The sequence below is a fragment of the Daucus carota genome, chromosome 1, assembly GCF_001625215.2.
Source record: "Daucus carota subsp. sativus chromosome 1, DH1 v3.0, whole genome shotgun sequence".
Classification (NCBI taxonomy): Eukaryota; Viridiplantae; Streptophyta; class Magnoliopsida; order Apiales; family Apiaceae; genus Daucus; species Daucus carota.
Window position 1 is genome coordinate 48,302,153 of NC_030381.2, and position 20,757 is coordinate 48,322,909.

The 20,757-nt window shown below is 37.3% G+C and overlaps 2 protein-coding genes across 4 annotated transcripts; one reads left to right on the forward strand and one right to left on the reverse strand.

Annotated features, from left to right (window-relative positions):
- The first annotated feature begins 2,488 nt into the window (after window positions 1-2,488).
- LOC108205070 (uncharacterized) lies at window positions 2,489-10,097 on the forward strand. The gene is made up of 5 exons (XM_017374850.2): window positions 2,489-2,677; window positions 3,353-3,493; window positions 3,670-3,909; window positions 9,684-9,743; window positions 9,833-10,097. The coding sequence occupies exons 1-5, from the start codon at window positions 2,567-2,569 to the stop codon at window positions 9,935-9,937; spliced, it is 657 nt and encodes a 218-aa protein (XP_017230339.1). The 5' UTR covers window positions 2,489-2,566; the 3' UTR covers window positions 9,938-10,097.
- A 1,023-nt stretch (window positions 10,098-11,120) lies between these two features.
- Window positions 11,121-19,971, reverse strand: LOC108204977 (uncharacterized). 3 transcript variants are annotated; one of them, XM_064085817.1, is made up of 12 exons: window positions 19,898-19,915; window positions 19,800-19,867; window positions 19,137-19,316; window positions 19,000-19,058; window positions 18,744-18,809; window positions 18,498-18,605; window positions 17,861-17,927; window positions 16,311-16,395; window positions 15,405-15,565; window positions 14,399-14,500; window positions 13,601-13,823; window positions 11,121-11,398 (listed from the first exon to the last, which is right to left on the reverse strand). In XM_064085817.1, the coding sequence occupies exons 2-12, from the start codon at window positions 19,836-19,838 to the stop codon at window positions 11,265-11,267; spliced, it is 1,224 nt and encodes a 407-aa protein (XP_063941887.1). In that variant the 5' UTR covers window positions 19,839-19,867; window positions 19,898-19,915; the 3' UTR covers window positions 11,121-11,264. The 3 variants fall into 3 exon arrangements, with proteins under 3 accessions (XP_063941887.1, XP_017230203.1, XP_017230196.1); XM_017374714.2 differs by having other exon boundaries at window positions 19,137-19,289; window positions 19,800-19,971; XM_017374707.2 differs by having other exon boundaries at window positions 19,800-19,971.
- Window positions 19,972-20,757: the final 786 nt, after the last annotated feature.

Here is a 20,757-nt window from a genome sequence, read left to right on the forward strand (position 1 = left end):
CACTCTACACCGCACTACCACAGCCGAATACTTTTTGCTTCTTCATATCAAAAGTTTTCTTTTTATTAGTTAGCTTTGATTTTTTACACGTATTTTGAGATATAAAAAAAATATATTTATTGATATTATTTTTAGATTTTCTTTTTCTGAATAAAAATATAGATTTTAAATTTTTATTCAAAAAAAATTTAAAAAAATAATATATAAAAATATGTCTTTTGTATACTTTAAAATTACGTGCACAAAATTAAAGTGACTAATATAAAAGAACGAAGAAAGTACTGTATTACTTGGATCGACGCCCCGATAAAAGACCCCGCAAACTGCAAGCTATCCTATCATTCAGCCATTTCTATATTCAAATTTTCATTTTTCGAAAACAAAACATAAACAGACAATTGATAAAAACAATATCCTAGGTTATCTTTAAATTAAAATTCTTCTTGAGTGTAAATCCACGATCTCTCTTCTTGGAAAGAACACGAATAAGTACAATCGATAAATTGTGTCAAAAAAAAAAAATAGAGTACAATCGATAAATACAAAATTCCACATTTTTATATTCTCGGCTGGACCCTGGTACACTTGTCGATAGTTCAGCGTGAAATAGGTCCCCCGTGCATTTCTTTTCTTCCGCTGTTCCCCATGCATGCATGATGCATACTCCTGGATCCCGTGCGAATAGAAGATCTTGGAACCGTAACCGGCTCGTCGCCAACCATGGTTCGAGCCGGTTCGAACCGGCACATGAAAATGCGGGCGACGGTTCGGTCCGGTTCGGGCCGAGCCAAACCGTCCGAATGGCCGGCTTTACTCCTGGTGCTAGAGTTAGATCCGGCCATTTGGGCGGTTTGGCTTGGATCAAAACATATGAACATGAGTTTGAGGAATCAAATTCTTTTTCTTTTATTTTCATTATTAATTATATCATTTTATGTAAATTATAAATACAAAATGAAACTAATGACTCAAAAATGTATATAAATATTAATTTATTGATACTTTAAATTAATTACAATTGATAACTTATAAATATTATAATTCAACCATTAGTTTTAATTATATTTATAATTATTTATTTGAACTTAATAAATTATAGATAATTATTATTATATTAAAATATTAAAAGTTTATACTTTAGTTAATATTTATTCAAAATGTTTCTTCTTATGTTTTTAATCATAACTATTTGTTTAAATTATAATATGCTGAGCCGAGAATCTTAAGTTCCCGATTTTATACACATCCGAGCATTCACGTGTTCACCGGTCCTCTTTATGAAAATGTTGGTGTAATTATGTTCATGTTATAATTTTGTTAGTTATACCTTTCGACAAGAGTGAAAATTTTACCAATCATGCAAAATTTTGAATTGGTGGCGGTTAGTATATTGTCTGTTGTTGCTTTGGCAGCGTAAATGAAGTAGAACAAGCTAATTCAAGAAAGTGAGTAAATAATGGCAATTCTTATCCAGTTTGAAATCTCTGATTATTGTCACTCATCATCGATAAACGAAAATTATTTAGGTAAGTCCCGTGTGAAGAAGGTCATGAACTAAGGTATTATATTAATATTACATCATACACTATTTTATTTATCTTGCACTAAGCCAATAGCTTCTTTATTTCAAGGGTAGACGTAAGACTGCCTACATCTTACCTCTAAGCAGATATACTGAGTATGTTTGGTTTAGTTTGTTTTACGGAAAATTGATGTATTGTGTACAGTGTCCATTCTAATTTAAAGTCTGACGTAATGGCTTCCAGTTACCAAAATTGGGGGCCGGAATTTATGAAGAAAATAACCTTTAACTCTAGCGTTTGCTGTTCAATCAACATTAAAATTTCCAACTTCCATATGAGATTAGTTGATATATATGGTCCTTGTTGTCTTGGTTTTGCCCATGTTTGTATGGTGCTACTGGTGTATTGTCATGTTTAATGGGGGTCTCCCTTCTGGTGCTGCCTGACCTGTCTGTATCTAATTTCAATCTACTTTATTGATAGATTGCGTATATTATGCTTTATGCATAACAAAATATATTCAATGAATTTTCAATTTGATACGAAAAAATAATATGATTTATAAATTAAATAAATATATGCTTACCAAGTTATTTACAAAAATTAAAAATTATATATCACATATATTTACAGTTAATAAATTACCATCTTCTTGCCAATAGAAATCAATTATCACATATATTCACGACTAAAATGGAAATTCATGTTCTTAGAAAAATAACTAGTTTAACCAAAAGAAATTATGTATAAAAAAAGCCCATTAGAATAAACTGTCTCTATTCAAAAAAATACTTCCTTGGAAATGCATGCGCATTGCTCTGTTAATATGAGCCTTGACGATATGAAAGCACGCAAGGACTCCAATGTTAAAGGGCCGAACACTAGGCCCATTGAATCTTAAAAAGAAAAACAGAACTAGGCCCGTTAACGTTTTCTCCGTGATAGACTCGCAACTTCCAGAAGCCTCTTTTCCTCAAATTCATTTTTATACTGAGAGAGGTTTTGCAGTTCGAAGAAGAAAGAACAAGTCGAAAGAGGCGAAAATGGCGGATGAAATAGCCCTAGATTTGGAGGAGCTTCGTCAGCTTCAAAGCGTCGCGAAACGACCTCGTATCGTTTCTCTTATCAACTCTGAAATCTCCAATTTGGAGAAGGTCTTTTCTCTTTTCTCCCTTCTTCAATAGCTTTAATATTGTTTTATTATATATGTGGTTTAATAAGTGGCGCTGTTAATTAGCGAAAAACAGAAAAAATGATTAATCTTTTTATTTCATTTTAGTGATTGATAATCAGTTTATGTTTCTATTTGTGTTGTGTTACTGATGGATTAGTTATGTGTGTCATTGATTGGCGTAAAGCTTATTATTGGTGGTTGGATTTTAATTATACATGAAATTTATATCGATATGTTTGCAGTTTTTTGTATGTAGGTTAAGTGTGTTGTTTCCCGCTTATATTTGGCATATGTTCTTTCTGGTAGTTGAGGTGTATAATTTTTAATGTGGATTTAATAATAAATTGTAATCAATCAGATGAAGCGGAAATGGGTTTGTCGTGTTGTATCTCCTTAGAGATTGTGTATTTACTAAAGACTTTTTAATGAACGGATCATAAGTTGAATTAATAATGAGGTATATGCTATTGGATTTACTTTTTGCGCAGAACTGCTAATTATGATGTGTCCGTGTTTGGTATAATATATGTTTTTTGTATTTGTCGTTATCGTGTTAATTTTGCTGATTATGTTGTATGGTACAGAGCCGACTGATTTATGTTTGCCCTACATTTAGCTCTTACGTATCTTTGTCGGTTTCTTCTTTTTTGGCCAGCTTTCGAAAGATGCTATAACCAAAGAAACCCCTAAAATACCGGCTCCAATAGCAGCAACCAAACATGTGGTTACTGATCCGGCGCTTAAGTATGTCACACTTGCATCATTCAGCTGGGATCAAGATGATGACAAAGTCAAGGTACTACCATACTAGCACCAATCAATGCTCTCTTCATGTTATTGCTTGAGTCCGTATATAGGATATATAATTGTGTATATATTGATGTAAATGTCGGAAATAATTCAGTTTGTATTGGGTTTTTTCAATTATAGTTGCTGTCTATAATGACTTTTTTTTTTTGTGTGTGTGTGTAGATTTATGTGTTTCTGGAGGGAGTTGATCAGCAGAAAATTGAATCAGACTTCAAGCCTCAGTCGATTGATATTAAATTTCATGATGTCCAAGGTAAGAACTACCGCTATGCCTTACCCAAGCTGAACAAGAAGATTGAACCTGAGAAATGTAAGCTGCTAGTTAAGCCCACAAGGGTAGTCATCACTCTATACAAAGCATCCAGGGGTACGTGGACGGATTTGCATTACAAAGAGGAGAAGGTATGTTCAATCCACAAGATACTGCATAAATAGTGAAGTACAAATAGATACCTCAACAGTTACTTTCAGGAATGTGGTATAGACTAGAATGAAACTCAATTGCTTAATAAAAATAGGGCTAGATAATAAGGGTTTCTGATTACAACGGAAACAAGAATAACACAGGCTCTTCGAGTGGCCCTCACTCCCAAAAGGAAAGTAAATAAAACAGGCTACAATTCTCAATAAATTCATTCTCTCTAATGCCTTGTCCTTATATCCCTTCACAGCATTACTAGTTGCTCCTACTTGAATTCCCCTTTTTGCCCTTGCCTCCACGTCTAACATAAGTAATCAAATGAGTGGTTCCTGTTGTGCCACCTGGGTTACTAGTGGAGTTCACTGCATTACCCGCTGCCCAAACACGCACCTTGTCCTCAAGGTGGAACTCCGGAAATCGCAATTGCATTTCATCCAGTTGTTCCCATGTTGCTTCAGACAGAGGAAGTCCCATCCATTGAATCAACACCTCCAAAAACATGGTTTGGCCATCTTGCTGCTGTCTCACATTCAGTAACGCTTCTGGTTGGGCCAGTAACTCCATATCTACTGATAACTGCGGTGGTACCGTAGGCTGAGCAGAAACATTGCCTATAGCTCGCTTGAGCTGAGAAATATGAAAGATCGGGTGGATTTTGCTATCTGCAGGAAGATCAAGGTGATAAGCCACCTTACCAATTCGCTTCAAAACTGCAAAGGGCCCATAGAATCGAGCTGCTAGTTTTTCATAGGGTCTGCGGGCCAATGACTGTTGGCGGTATGGTTGTAATTTCAGAAAAACCCGATCACCAATTTCAAAAGACTCATCACGACGGTGTGCATCAGCCTGTGCCTTCATTCGTTGTTGGGTGCTAAGCAGCACTGCTCTTAATTCATCTAGTATGTAGTCTCGTTCCTGTAAGTTTTCCTCCAGTTTATCCACAGGGGTCTGATTGCTTCCCCAACGCAGCAACTGGGGTGGTTCTCTGCCATAAAGGGCCTTGAACGGAGACATTTTGATGGAGGTGTGTGGAGCTGTGTTATACCAATACTCGGCCCAGCTCATCCATTTCGCCCATGTACGAGGGTGGCTTGATGCAAAACAACGCAAATATGCTTCCAAACATTTGTTCACCACCTCAGACTGTCCGTCCGTCTGTGGGTGGTAGGCTGTGCTTCTCTTCAGTTGTGTTCCCTGAAGGCGGAACATTTCTGTCCAGAATATACTCATGAAAACACGGTCTCGGTCAGAGATGATGGATGCAGGGAACCCATGTAGACGGATGATCTCTGACACAAACACGGCCGCCACTGAAGAAGCGGTGAAAGGATGTTTAAGCTTCAGGAAGTGAGCATATTTCGTGAGTCTGTCAACCACAACTAAGATGGTATCAAATCCTGATGATACCGGTAGTCCTTCTATAAAATCGAGGGTCAAGTCTTCCCAAACCTGCATGGGTACTGGCAAGGGTTGTAACAACCCAGCTGGACTCTGAGTAAGAGATTTATTTTGCTGACATATCAAGCACTGTCGCACATACGAAGTCACAGCAGCCCGCATTCCCTGCCAAAACCACTCCTTAGCCAGTCTTAGATAAGTTTTTAACTCCCCTGAATGGCCTCCTACCGGGGAGTCATGATATGCTTTAAGTAGTTCAGGAATGTATACTGAATTACGAGCTACGACCATCCTCTCCTTGTAAAATAATTTTCCATCAACAACAGTGAATCCAGGACATACTCTGCCTTCATCTTGAATCTCAGCAATGGTCCTCGAAATGAAAGGATCTCTTTGGGCTTCGGCCTGCAATCCGGACCAATCAATGACACTCGCACTGGCAAGGGCACACAACATTACCCTTCCTTCATTTTGCCTGGAAAGGGCGTCAGCTACTTTGTTCGAGGCACCAGTGCGATACACAATCTCAAAATCGAACCCAATTAATTTACTCACCCATTTCTGAAAATCAGCCCCCAACTCCCTTTGATGCATTATGAACCGCAAACTCTGCTGGTCCGTGCGAATGATGAAGTGCCTTCCTAGAAGGTAGTGCTTCCATTTTTGGACTGCTAGACAAATGGCCATCAATTCTTTCTCATACACCGATTTCGTTCGAGCTCTTACCCCAAGAATCTTACTGAAAAATGCAACTGGTCTGTCCAACTGAGACAATACTGCACCAATACCAAACCCAGATGCATCTGACTCAACTACGAATGGTAAACTGAAATCTGGCATCCTCAAAACAGGAGAGCTAACCATCCGCTGTTTAAGACTGTTAAAGGCCACTGTTGCAGCTGAATTCCATGAAAAACTGTCCTTCTTAAGCTGCTCCGTGAGTGGCTGTGCGATTGAGGCGTACCCTGCCACAAATTTACGGTAATATCCTGTTAGCCCCAAGAATCCCCTCAATTCCCTTAAATTCTTCGGTTCTGGCCACTCTACCATGGCCTTCACCTTACTCATATCTGCTGCCACCCCTTCCCCAGATACCACATACCCCAGATAGGCTACTTCTCTCCTTCCGAAATCACACTTTTTAAAATTAGCAACCAAGCAATGAGTACTTAACAGATTAAGCACAACTTCTAAATGTTGGAGGTGTTCCAGCTCATTCTTGCTATAAACAAGAATATCATCAAAAAAGACTAAAACAAATCGGCGAAGATGGGGACGAAATACCTCATTCATTAGGGATTGAAAAGTTGCAGGGGCGTTCGTGAGGCCAAACGGCATTACTAAAAATTCATAATGGCCCTCATGAGTCCGAAAAGCCGTTTTATGGATGTCCTCCTCTTTAATCCGAATTTGATGATATCCAGATTTAAGGTCTAGTTTTGAGAAGACCTTTGTCCCTCCTAGCTCATCCAACAACTCATCGATAATGGGAATTGGGTATTTATCGGGAACGGTTTCCTTGTTCAATGCGCGGTAATCCACACAAAACCGCCATGATCCGTCCTTCTTCTTAACCAACAAAACAGGACTTGAGAATGGACTAAAAGAGGGTCTGATAATACCTGCCTCAAGCATCTCCTTAATCAGCCGCTCAATTTCATCCTTTTGAAATTGGGGATATCGATAGGGCCGCACACTCACTGGATTTGCCCCGGCCTTCAAGTGAATAGCATGCTCGTGATTACGCTTGGGAGGTAGCCCTTGTGGTGTCTGAAACACTGCCTCGTACTTTGTTAACAAGGGTTGTACAAACTCCGGGTTGGGCTGTTGCTGCTCATCTACACTCTGCCCTCTTGCTAGGGATTCTAACTGATGGATCTCAACCAGCAACCCCCCGCCTTCTTTCTTGATGATGCGCATCATTGACTTTAGAGAAACCTTCGAGTGTTCAAGTGAAGGATCTCCTTTGAGCAAAACAGTCTCCTGGCCTATCTTAAACTTCATCTCCTGCAACTTCCAGTTAGTTGTCACTGCCCCTAGCTTTTCCAACCATTGGATTCCAAGAATTACATCCGAGTTTCCCAAAGAGAACGGCAAAAAATCTTCAACTACCTCTATAGTCCCCATTTGTAAAATCACCCCCTTGCACTCGCCAATCCCCTTTACAGCCTCCCCGTTACCAAGTGTTACCCCAAACTCTTTAGTTTCTGCCACCGGAATCTTTAACCGTTTGATAGTATTCAAAGCCAAGAAATTATGTGTAGCCCCAGGATCAATCATGATTACCACATCCTGTCCCGCAAGGGTCCCTTTTAACTTCATAGTTTTCGGAGATGATATGCCCACTACCGAATTCAAGGAAATCTGCTTTGAACAATCAATCACAGCTTCTGTCACCGGACAATCTTCAACCTCCCTATCTTCCTCATCTTCGGGCTCTTGTGTCACCAACACACACAACTCTTTACGTTTACAGCGATGCCCTGCTGACCACTTGTCGTCACAGCGAAAACAAAGGCCTCTGTCCCTCTTATATTGCAGCTCCTTATCGGTCAACCGCCGGACCTCACCAACAGGCCGTGCCACGGGCAGAGAGGAGCTGGACTGGCTCGCTCCAGAAGAAGATTTTGGGCTGGCCACTGATGGAGACCACTGTCCACTAGACCCAGTCGAGCCGGTCGTCGAGAACACAGATTTGGAAGGGTTCACCAATGCAAGTGGGCTCATATTAGAGTTGTCAGACTGTTTACTATTACTTGTATATTGTGAATTTGACCCAAACTTGAGGAACTGGGAGTGTTGGAGTTTACCTTCCCGCAAGGTGCTTAACCTGGCCCGATTTTTCTCCTCCACCTTTAAAGCTAAATCCATAGCTTGTTCCAGACTATGAAGCCCGAGCATCCTTACTTCTGCCCTGATGTCCTCCCTCAACCCATTAATAAAATGGCCCATTAGTATAAATTCTTGGAATCCTCTCAAGGGGTGCTGCCATCTCAATGAATCTGCGCTTAAATTCAGCCACCGTACCCGTCTGTGTCACTGCCAACCATTGCTCACACAACGAACCAGAATGCATTGGGCGAAACTGCTGTAACATCAAATTACGGAGCTCATCCCACCGCCGAATAGGACGTCTCCGATTTTCCCATTGGTACCAAAGGAGGGCATCCCCATCAAAACCCACCACTGCCGCCTCCAGTTTCTCCTCCTCATTCAACCGATAAAAAGAAAAATACCTCTCCGCCCGGAGAATCCATCCATCGGGATTTGTCCCATCAAATACTGGTAAGTCAAGCTTTCGATACCGCCAATTACCCCCAGTCACTGCAGGGTTGCCGCCTCCTGGGTCCTCCGGAGTCTTCTGGCTACTGAAACCTCCAAAGACACCGCTGCCGGAAGGAAACCCAGTACCCCCAATATCATGAATTCGAGATCCCATATCAGCAAAAGGTTTGGGTCCAGATCCGGTACCCAATCCTTGTGTGAGAGTTGAAAGGGAAGATCTCATCTCGTTCTGAAATTCCTCTTGGCGGCGCGTCACTTCAGCAATTAGGGTTTCGTTGTTTTCTCGGACGCGGTCCATTCGGATCTGAAGTTTTTGAGTGACTTGGTCGAGGCTGGTGGTGAGCTGAGATACGAGGGTTTGTTGCATTTCCGTCGCGGCTCGAGTCACCGCCGCAGACACCTCCGCAGAAAGTGTACTCTGCAACGTAGCTACTGCTTCTTCTACTAATTCAAGTCGTTGGGTTTGTCGTGTCTCAGGTGGTGGAGCCATGATCGAATGCTCTGATACCACTTTGGTATAGACTAGAATGAAACTCAATTGCTTAATAAAAATAGGGCTAGATAATAAGGGTTTCTGATTACAACGGAAACAAGAATAACACAGGCTCTTCGAGTGGCCCTCACTCCCAAAAGGAAAGTAAATAAAACAGGCTACAATTCTCAATAAATTCATTCTCTCTAATGCCTTGTCCTTATATCCCTTCACAGCATTACTAGTTGCTCCTACTTGAATTCCCCTTTTTGCCCTTGCCTCCACGTCTAACATAAGTAATCAAATGAGTGGTTCCTGTTGTGCCACCTGGGTTACTAGTGGAGTTCACTGCAGAATGCCTCCAATTTTTCCATCATAATACAATTTGAAATGTTAGAAAGTAGTTTCTGACATGGTGTTTTGTGATGTTCTGAATGGCTTCATGGACTATGGTTAAAATTGGAGATGTTAATTTCTTAAGTGCGAAGAGTAGAGTTTTAGGAAAAATGGTCAAATAGTTGAGGGTATTGGCTTCAACATATATAATAGTAGATATCAGTGTTATACTGTCATCTAATTGATCGGTTTGTGATGGTCTAGATAAAGCCCGGCTTGGACAAGGAAAAAGATCCAATGGCAGGAATTATGGATTTAATGAAGGTAACATGTTTAGTTATATGACATTGCCATTATTGTTTGTCTTCCTTTTTTTTGTTCTTTACTGAAGAAATCCTTGGTTGTGGCTGCAGAACATGTACGAGGAAGGAGATGAGGAAATGAAGCGTACAATTGGAAAAGCATGGACAGATGCTAGATCAGGCAAAACAATGGACCCTATGAAGAACTTTAGTTGAACTGGGTTAACAGATGTCAGTTATTAGCTCTGTTGGAATTGTTGGTTGATGTCTGTTCTTAAGATCGTGGTTGCTTTTGCATGGGAAACTTGTGAGAAGCTATGAACAATTTTATGAATATATTTTGTCTAATATATTGTGTGGAAGTACTTCCATAGCATCTTTTTTCTTTCTTTTTTTTTGGAATGTCTTGTTTACTTGCTCTTAATTGTTCTTTGAAGTGCAAAACAATTCTTGTTTTAACATTTGAAAGATGCTACCCCGGAATATAAGCTTCTAGGATTTCATTCTTCCTCGGGCAGGGAAAGGTTTGAGTTTGAAATTACAATGACGTCACCTTATGATTAGACTTGAGACATCTTTTTTTATATGCTGGTGTAATGTATTATCAAATTTAGCTGGTCTAAATACCAAATTCAGGGAAATAAGGCTATTGAAAATGAACAATTAGAGTGATCGTATTCGGGCTTGTGATGGAAGAATGAAGATATTTGTAAAAAATTTAATCATGTTTTTTAATGCTATGATAAATGTGGTGGCTTTGATCTTGTGTTCGGATAGTGAGAATTTTGATTACTCCCTCGTCTCTTAGTATTGCTTTTCCTGTTCCCTTTAGCACGTTTTTGATCTATAATATCATTAATTTTGTATTAGTATTAAATATAAAAATTTCATTGTATTAAAGTACTCGTGAATACGAATCTAATAAGATCACTCACGACTATATTTAGTCTTATAGATTAGACGTAAATTAGTAATTTGTCTCATGTTATGAATAGTCCCGACATATGAAACGAGAAAAGCATAAAGACACGGAGGGAGTAGTGAATTAGATGTTCATCTGAATTAGATGTTCATCTGGTTAGTGAATTAGATGTTCATCTGGTTAAAGTAATCCATGTAGATATGTTTTAGTATGTTACATAGAGTTTTTCGTTTGTCTTGTTGGCATCTTGCAACTGAGAAAAGGTGTAACAGAACTACAGTTATACATCAAGTCTCTAGTGAGATATGACAGCGGTTTTATCTCTCCTTGAATGAAGTAGGTGGTTGGTGACTCTAAAAGCATTGCAGTAGGGATGCTGCGTTTACAATTTACAGCCCACGAATAACAACTGTGGTTGTGTCTGGTAATTCTGATCATCTGTAATTACAGATTGATTTGTAATGGCACACATGTGGCGACCTCAAAAAGTTAATCAGTTCTTCTAAAATAATCTATATATTCACATGGTCAACCAGAAATTTAAAAATAAATAAAAATAGGAGGCTAAAATGACAGCCAGGTAAATATGATAAAAATACAAATGTTGCGCTCTTTGTGGCCTCAATGCAGTATCTGACTGCCATAGTCATTGTTAAACTTCTCATATCGAGGAGTGTGCATATGAGCAGAGGGCCTCGTATTCTTCAGAGCTACCTCGATATCTTCATGTCTGATTGGTCCTACATTGGGCAATTCTGCATGCAAAGAAAATATCAGCTTAATGCAAGTAAGTATAGTGAATTTTACCGAAAGACATACTGATGTGCACTCCGCATCTTCTTGTGTGGAGAGCATAGAGACTGCACATCTATGTGGGAAGACATATACTTATGTGTGCTTGACATTTACTAGCATAAGATGTGCAGAAGACTATCATGCACAGTTCTGGACTCTTCTTGTGGGGAGAACATAGAGACTGCACATTCATGTGGGAAGACATACTTATGTGCGCTCGACATTTACTGGCATAAGATGTGCAGGAGATTATCCTACGCAGTTCTGGACCTAAGTACTTACCATTGTCTACCCACATCCCTTTACAATTAAAATGGCTACTATTATCTAAAAAAATCTGCAGCAGAAATTTTTAGGCGTAAAACTTGCATATCATACTTGACATCTACATTTATTTAGAATCAAATTAGTTAAGCCTCTTACCACCAGCAATGCAATTTCATAATAATATAAAGATAAGCATGAACATAAAGATTTGCATCTTTAAAATTACCAAACAAGAAAATATTATGATGGCAGTAGATTTAGTTGTGTGGATGAAAGAAGAAAACACATGTTATAAGTTCTCTGGTATAAATTAAAACCTATCAAACATATTCTATAAATAAATAAATGAGGCCACTAAATTATTCCCTAAAAATTATGAAGTGTTTTACTTTTGTATAAGGATGTATGTGAAGATTTATACTTCTTTTAAGTTCAGAAGTGGGAGAGGGAGCCAAGTGCAGCAAAGAAAGAATGAGACAGGAAGAAGGGACTAGAAGTAACAAAATTCCTATTCCACAATGTAAGAAACATATGAAATTAAAACGTATTAATAATCAAGTAAATTACCAACACCAAGCAGAGATGGCATTTTGGGGATGGAAAGATTATCCTTGCCCTCGACTCCCTAAACCATTTACCAGAGCAGCTTGGCAATCGTATTCTCCCCCAGCCCCGAAAAATAAACAGGGATCCTACCAAAAATCAAGGATCCTTTTTTTGTTCTTAAAAATTTAAATATTTTGTACTTTACTTTTTAATAATAAGAAATAGCCAAGTAAACATACATACACAACACTCATTCTAATTTAATACTGTGTTTTTAAGCAAAAGTTTGAATTAACATTTATCTATAAATAGAAGGCAGAAATAAAATTATCATGATTACATTATACTATAATATAAAAAAAATTAAATTTATGAAGTGGATTAAAAATTACAAGTATAATAATAAATATAATTATATTTGTTTGGCATTTGGGATCAGGAAACAAGGAGAGGGGAGTAAATTGAGATCAGGGAAATTTAGGGCGGATCGGCGATCAGGATCATGGTAGGGGAGGTCCGACCCATTTCTGAAATTCTGTAGATTAATCCATTCCATGCAATGTAGCCAAAAATTCTTTGAATCCCGACCCAGTATGTACCAAGATGGCAAGAAATCTTTGAATCCCGCCGCCCAGTATGTGCCAAGATGGCAAGATTGGGGGCACGGGTGCGGGCCGGAGCCCAGGGGGTGGGGTCTTCGAATCCCCGCCCAGTATGTGCCAAGATGGCAAGATTGGGGCTCGGGCCCGGGCCCGGGGGGGGGGGGGGGGGGGGGTGTTAATGCACATCCGAGTCACCAACTACTGTATCGAAACCATAATTTGCTTGGTAAATGAGCTATTCAAATAAGTTCGACCATGCGAAAAGTACAACCTGCCCTGCTCTCCCTACTTTGTTTATGATACAGAAGCACTGTATGTGTATCGGTATATATAGTCAGTTATAGTGGCTGGCTATTCCAGGTGCATGAGAACTTTAAAAATGGTTTTTCTAGTGTGTGCCCATGGGCACATGCTAAGCGCGGAATTTTATAATTTGAATCATTTTGATTGGCTCTAATATCTTTATAATGATGGACCCCCTGCATATACAACCACCACACCAATCAAAATCTCCCAAACATATAAAATTTCGCGCTTAGCATGTGCCCATGGGCACACACTGGACAAACCCCTTTAAAAAATATAAAGAATTACTAAATTTTTAAAGGGTGGTCTATCCTTTTCAGGCCATAATATGATTACATTCACCTTTACTTTAGCATATTTACCATTAACAAACTAGGGCCCTTTCAAAGATTACTATATACTGAACTAATTGGATTGGATATGATGTAAAAAGTAACATACCATCCTCGGGAACTGCTTCGTGCTTTTCCTCTAAGCATGCCATTAAACGTCTTAAAGGCTGCATTGCAGTTTCTTTGCACACCAACCGAATATCTGAACCTGAATAGCCTTCAGTCCTTTCGACCATTAAATCATATGGAAGTTTGTCTGCATCAGGTACAGGAGGCAATAATTCCTCAAACATGGATCTTCTTGCTTCTGGTTCAGGAAGTGGTACAAGGATCTTGCAGTAAATTGGAAGAGGCATGTCAGATAAAGAAGGTACATTGAATTATAAGCAATCTTCATGTGGTGATGCCGCATGCTGCCATTAAATTAAAACACACTACTTTTTACAAGGAAAATAAGGTTTAGTCACTGAAATGCTCAGGTATTAACACTTTGCTCTTTTTACTTAAATTTCTAACAGTTACCATCTCTATTCTGCCGAAGTGAAAATAAAAAGTGGAAGAAAAGAAAAGTACATTTAACCCCAATATCTTAAAAACGTGACCAGGTGAAGCTGAAGACAAAAGTATAGATTCAATTTTGTGAAGTTTGGACAAATATCCAAGACTATAAAGGACAATATTTCTAATGTGTTATCTGGTATAAAAGTTAACTGAAATGACCCCAAGTTACTTGAGATGCATATGTTTGGACAACATGGAAAGAAAGCAGGAATGTTCAGTCAAGAAAGTCTCTGCTTACAAAAACCCCATTCTTGTAATGCGAAGATCAGAAATATATGTTCTCTGTGCGAGTGAAGAACAAATGATTGGGAGCAAAAAATAGAGTAATAGTGAATTAGAATGATACCCGCTTCTCAAGACGCCGGAGCAGAGCAGCATCAAGTTCCCACGGGAGGTTTGTTGCCGCCAAAACAAAGACAAGATCATCTGTTTTTGTTAAGCCATCCATCTGTGGTCCAGTTCACATATTAAAACATGCAACGTGAAACAACAATTCATATGCCTTTATAAAGGATAATTGATATTTGAAAGATATAGTACTTCATTAGAAATTAAAACAGGAGGATATTGCTATTGCCAAGCCCTCGCAGGATACCAAATATATATCGAAACACGTATAGCAACTTAAGATTGATATGCAGCTGATTAAGTGGAAACGTGGGGATAATATTTACTACCTGGATGGGCAATGTGGACTATGTGCGATTTTTAAAATCTTACTGACAATACCATTTACTATTTATATCTATTTTGTACAAAAACGTTCATATATCTTGCAAGGCTTGGATCTGCTTTTAAAGCTATCTGGGTAATGCATTTGAATGTTCATAAAGATTGGGGGTAAAACTTCGGCATATATGCACAGGGGCATACCCAATGTGTTGGCAGCGGGTGCAGCTGACCCCACTAAAATTCTAAAACTTAAATATTTTATATGCATAATTTAATTTAAAAAAGATTTGTAGTAGAGAAATTCAAATTTGACCCCACTGAAGAAGTATTTTCATGGTAATAGAATTCGATTTGACCCCGTTAAATTGTGCATATAGTTAATTTTACTCTATAGATATTAATTATATTTATCGTCACACAAATTTGACTCCCACTTCTAGCCCTATATAGACCCCGCTCATTGAGAATTTTGGCTACGCCACTGTATATGCATTTGCAATGGTTTATCTATCAACACTTCTAAAAAACAGTAAACGAATCTAGTGTAGTAATGCACTGATCACTAACATTCTGAACGTAATTAATTGGCAAGTTAATTACTATGCATATATGCATATCAAAGGAATATCTATATAAATAAATACATAAAATATAGCACTTGAAGGAAGAAAATCTATAACCTGAATGAGTAGCTCAGTTTTCAATCGCCTGCTCGCTTCATGCTCACTCCGTGCTTCACCTCGCTGAGTAATGATGGCATCAATCTCATCAAGAAATATAGTGGAAGGTGCATGATGCCTAGCAAGCTCAAAGAGCACTTTGACCAACTTCTCCGAATCACCTACAATACGAGGATAAAAACGCAGGATAAACTGTTGCTATATACTGTTCTGAGATCATATTCATCCAATAAGCCAAGGAAAGAAGTAAAATGATAAATAGCACTCTCAATATAGGACAAGCCACATGATACAAAGAGAGTGTCAACAACTGCTACCAAGACTTACCCTGTCTCTATGCATATCTTGGTAACATATACGTCACAATATATAAGGTTCCTTTTTTTTCTGTTCCCCAATTAATCATCATGACATTTTATAAAGCTTCTTAGTTCTTACCAATAAAATATGACGTTTATATGAAGTACTACACTGTGGATTACATTGCAGTTTATAAGTAGCTTTGGTCATATCTGATTCAATTGTATGTTTCTCTACCATCTATTTATCTCTTTCGTGCATCACCAGGAGCTGGCTTTTATTCCTAGATGTTTGATATTATAACTTAAGGGATATTGATATAATAACTTGGTCAGTAAGTGGTCCCAGGGGAACCCTCAGTACGTACAAAAATAAAGTAGGATACAGAAACAATATTTTGAAATTTTTTAATTCTAATAATATTATATATCCAATAGGAATAAAATAGTATCACTTCAGATATCTTTAAATATCAACTTAAAAAGCCTTACATGTACATGCATTTCAATGAGAAGACAAAAACGTTATGGAGAAAGTAGAAGGAAAATTCTGTAAGCCTGAATTTACACAATTAAACTAAACCGGTCTTGATACTTATCAACATACCACGCCATTTGCTGACTATAGATGATGCTGAAATATTGAAAAATGTAGTGTTGCACTCAGTTGCAACAGCCTTTGCAAGCATTGTCTGCAATGTAGAAATTATGATTAGCATATAATATATTGGATACACGACTGCATTTGCTATTCCAAAAAGCAGTTATGTTTCTAAATTATGGATAAGAAAGAATAAAGTACGTTTTGTTGACTTCCGTGTATGATGGAAGGTACTGCAAAGACTTGGAGCATGTTTGTCCCGGCTTAAAGCCGGGGCTTAAAGCTGTTTTTAACTTTAAGCTGAAAAATGTCTCTTCGTGTAATAAGTCAAAGGTCGGCTTAAAGTTAGAAATAAGCCAGAAACTAACTTAAAGTCAGAAGTTAGTTTGAGGTACTTTTTTCAATGACTTAATTTTTTTGAACTTTTTTTTATGATAAAAATTACCCATAAGTCATAAGTTACCCATAAATCACTTTTATTTTTAATGTTATATTTTTAATAACTCATAAGTCATTAATAAGTCAAAATTACCCAAACAGACATTTTAAGTTCTCAGCTTATGACATAAGTCACGTTAAGTCATAAGTCACGTTAAGCCATAAGTCATAAGCTCAGCAAAACTGACTCTTAGTTACTTTAAAGTCCGGGCCAGATAGTACTTTGGCCGCAGCCACTCTTAAGGCAACAATATAGTAGCTTGTCAGTTGAGACCCCAAGATGTTCTCTTAACAAATTGACATATGGTTATATACTGTATGTGATCTAAGCAACTTAAATGCTAATAAAATTCTGCTCTTGCCTCATAAGTTCTTCAGCTAACCAAATTTTGCAACTTCAGCACCATGCTGGACACTTTAAAAATTAACTGCTCCAAGTATCTGTGTCTTATATAAAAGATTGACGGCGTTAACAAGTGCTTCCAAACATTGTTACTTAACGCAAGAGGTGAACAGAGGCTTAATGATTCTTCTAAACCCTAGGCAGTGTGAGGCTGGCAGATACCTCAGTGGATACAGGAGCAAGATATAATATATATTCATTAAGTACTAAATGTAGCACATTAATAAGCTATGTTTAAAATAAAGTTCAAATAAAACATTAATGAGAGAAAAAATATCAAACTTTATTGCACATGTAAAAAATTAATTACCTATAAACATAATAACAATAATTCCATAAAATTTATTTATTCCAGAAAAGAAAAGCCCGAGGAGTTGGGCTAGTGGTTGTGAAGTCAAAATAAAGTAAAATTAAAGGATGTTATATCATAGTTCACCTACTGGTGCACAAGGACTCGATTAACCTGCTCTTGCATCCAGTAGGGTCATGTCCCAGGTTCAATTGTGAAGATTCCCAGTGAAAAGAAAACAAACAAAAAGGGCACAGCATCTAACGCATTGTATACAAGGTGAAAACATAAGAATAATAATTGTATTTTGCTCAATATTTTTAAAATGAATTGTTTGTGAGATTTTGTAGTTGGGAACAACTAGTTACTCATATATAACATCTTAACATCGATAATAACAGACAAGAAAAAAGGAATATTACGAACCTTCCCTGTACCTGGAGGGCCAAAAAGGAGAATACCTTTCCATGGTGATAGTAGACCCGTAAAGTACCTATAACAAAATAGACAATTAGAAGTTTGAGAAAGATAATACAAAACAGTAGCAAATTTTAATATACAACTAGTTTCTTTTCTTAAACCTAGTCATGAAGGTGATTCTGCATGTAATCGTAACCCATTAATAACGTGTCATATTACCAGGTAAGTAAAGTTTGAGATGCTTTTCTTTATAAAGTTTTAGGTTTGTTTTAGATGTTAGTTTCTGATGCTGATAAAGTTCCAATGCATTGGATTCCTTGCATGTTGGTTGGGTAATTGATGTAAACGTCAATCTTTTCAACAAGGATTATTTGGAAAAATTTGCTAAGAAACAAGAACTATCATTTTTTTTAATGTTTATCAGGATAGTCGAATAATTACCACTAGGAGCACCTTGCCCACGGCTCGTGAAAACCTTGATTCTCAATGAGTACTATTTTTAACAAGAACGAATACGATAAGGTTTCTAAAGAAAGATTGCAAATCATAACTCTATAATGAGAATGCCAAATAGAATCAAGTATAACGTAGCATAGCAAAAATAATCAACTAGACACAAACCCTTTTTTGGCACCGAACTCACTTGGGGTATTTTATTGGCATGACAACTGCTTCTTTAAGCAGGCGCTTTGCATTCTCTAATCCTTTTATGCTTTCCCACTTAACATCTGGACTACCGCGTATGATATCCCTGCAAAGATGATAAAAAAAGCACCATATTATTAGCATTTATGTTAACACCTTTTTGCTTAATGAATGCATGTATTCGTAATAACAAGAAATTCGGCACCTACAAAGCCAGACTGCTAAAATCTTAACTGCCACTTACCTACTTAAACTCTCAGCCAAAGTACGCATTTCCGCAGATTCAAAAGGAGGAAGCAGAGGTTTTTGCCTAAAGCAAAAAATATCGTTACCAGCTCAAAAAGAAGTAAAATCATCAGTCAATCTAATAAGAAAAAACACCACGTATAACAACATATGGCTTGCCAATTTCCGTATAGTGTGTACTACAATTATCTGAGGTTGATATATGTCTTAGAGAAGGGGTGTTTGATCTTAAGGAATGAGCTAATAGATCTTACGGCCTTTCATCAATTCTCGCAGATGAATGTCCATTGTTATTCAACGAAGATGCTCTATCCTGAAAGAACTTCAAAAGCTTATCAATATTTACCAAAAAAATCACCACCATAACTTCACATATACCAACACATATTACCTGATTTCTGTACTGCTCGTAAACCGCCATGTCAGATGTGTTCTTTGCACGTCCATTTCCATTCGATGCTCCACTCCCATTGCTAACGGCTGTACCATTGGCATGTCCGTTTGCATCGGCATCTTTACCAGTACTCTCTTTTTTCCTCCCAAACTTCACATCATAAAACATCTTAAAATCCTAAAATTAGAAAGAAAAAGAACAAAGTTCTCGATTAAGCCCTAATAACATCAACATCCTATAGAACAGATATAATATCAACTCGAGATCACGTCTTACCCAACTAACACAACAATATCCTCAAAATAACAATATTAAATATCATTTTGAACTCGAGATCACTTCCAATGCCGACGAGTACAAACTCATGCCTAAGTAAAATGTGCCATTAATTAAGTCAACACGCTAACACATAACACTAACAGTTTTTCAATAAATCACCGAACAAACTAGATTCGTAACTAATTAAGATTAAAACGCTCCATTTCATCAACGAGATGGATTAATTCTCGACACGAAACACATAATCAAACTCGAATAATGCTTGAAATGCTACATTTCATCAGTCAAAAAGATTGATTGTAGATAGGAAACAGGAAATTGTTGATTATAAGCATATACATACATATATGATTGATGAGCAAGAAGAGAATGAAGTATCACCTGGAATGACCAGCGAGTGATGGAAGGTTCGTCCGCCATCTCTACGAAATCAAATGAAGCACTTGGTTAGAGAGAGAGAGAGAGAGAGAGAGAGAGAGAGAGAGAGAGAGAGAGTTCAGATAGCGATCGCCGAGGGAGAGTCCACACAGCGGAGAGATTCTGTTTGTAAGAGAAGGAGCATGTGCTTAAATCTAGCTGTGAAATATGATATTAACTATTCAATTAGGAATTTTTCCATCAAATATCAATTTTTTTGTATCTTAATATAATCAAGTAAAAATTTATGATTTTTAATATCTCAGATAATATATTGAGAATTCAAAATTTATTTAAAATTTATAAATTTTGGAATTAAAATATTTTTTTGATTTTACAAAATGATGAATTATGTGGAATTTGTTAGTGTATTCTTTTCTGTTTTGAGATCACTTTGCGATCCATCAATTTAAAATTTTATGCTTAAATATTAAGATTTGTTAAATTTCCAATAGATAAAAATTTACTTATAATTTATTAAAATTCATGTACTACTATTAATTCTTTAAAACTTTAATAAAATAACCCCAAAACAATACTCCATCTTATTGAATAAAAACTCACTATATATGCAAATAAAAAACAAGCTGAATTGGGAATTGTAGTTAGCTTTTTAACTTTGCTGTTAAAAAAAGAGAAGCATTTTTAACTTCGTTTTGGCTTTATCTTTTCCTATTTACCCACTTTATGTGATACAGTAGTGCTTTTAGAATTCACTTTGACAAATAGAACTAGTGTTACATGCTTCCTCTACTAGTCGCAGCAATGTAATGATCCCTAGTTCTGGACTTCCTTCTCCACATTTTAATATTCGTCCTAGTGTCATCAGGTAAGTTAACACTTGTCTGTGCTGTAATTGTTTCCCTTGAAGACAGGAAGCTATTAGGCAATCTAGTGTCTAGTTTCACTTCATAGTTATCTT

What these genes read in the sequence shown, in the direction of transcription:
- LOC108205070 (XM_017374850.2), top strand. Translation starts at nt 2,567, where the DNA reads ATGGCGGATGAAATAGCCCTAGATTTGGAGGAGCTTCGTCAGCTTCAA. An exon ending in AAATCTCCAATTTGGAGAAG is followed by an intron (nt 2,678 to 3,352) that starts GTCTTTTCTCTT and finishes TTTTTTGGCCAG; the next exon opens with CTTTCGAAAGATGCTATAAC. An exon ending in TGCATTACAAAGAGGAGAAG is followed by an intron (nt 3,910 to 9,683) that starts GTATGTTCAATC and finishes GTGATGGTCTAG; the next exon opens with ATAAAGCCCGGCTTGGACAA.
- LOC108204977 (XM_017374707.2), bottom strand. Translation starts at nt 19,838, where the DNA reads ATGGCGGACGAACCTTCCATCACTCGCTGGTCATTCCAG. An exon ending in TTGGCTGAGAGTTTAAGTAG is followed by an intron (nt 18,606 to 18,743) that starts GTAAGTGGCAGT and finishes TCATCTTTGCAG; the next exon opens with GGATATCATACGCGGTAGTC. An exon ending in AAACTGAGCTACTCATTCAG is followed by an intron (nt 14,501 to 15,404) that starts GTTATAGATTTT and finishes ACTGGACCACAG; the next exon opens with ATGGATGGCTTAACAAAAAC.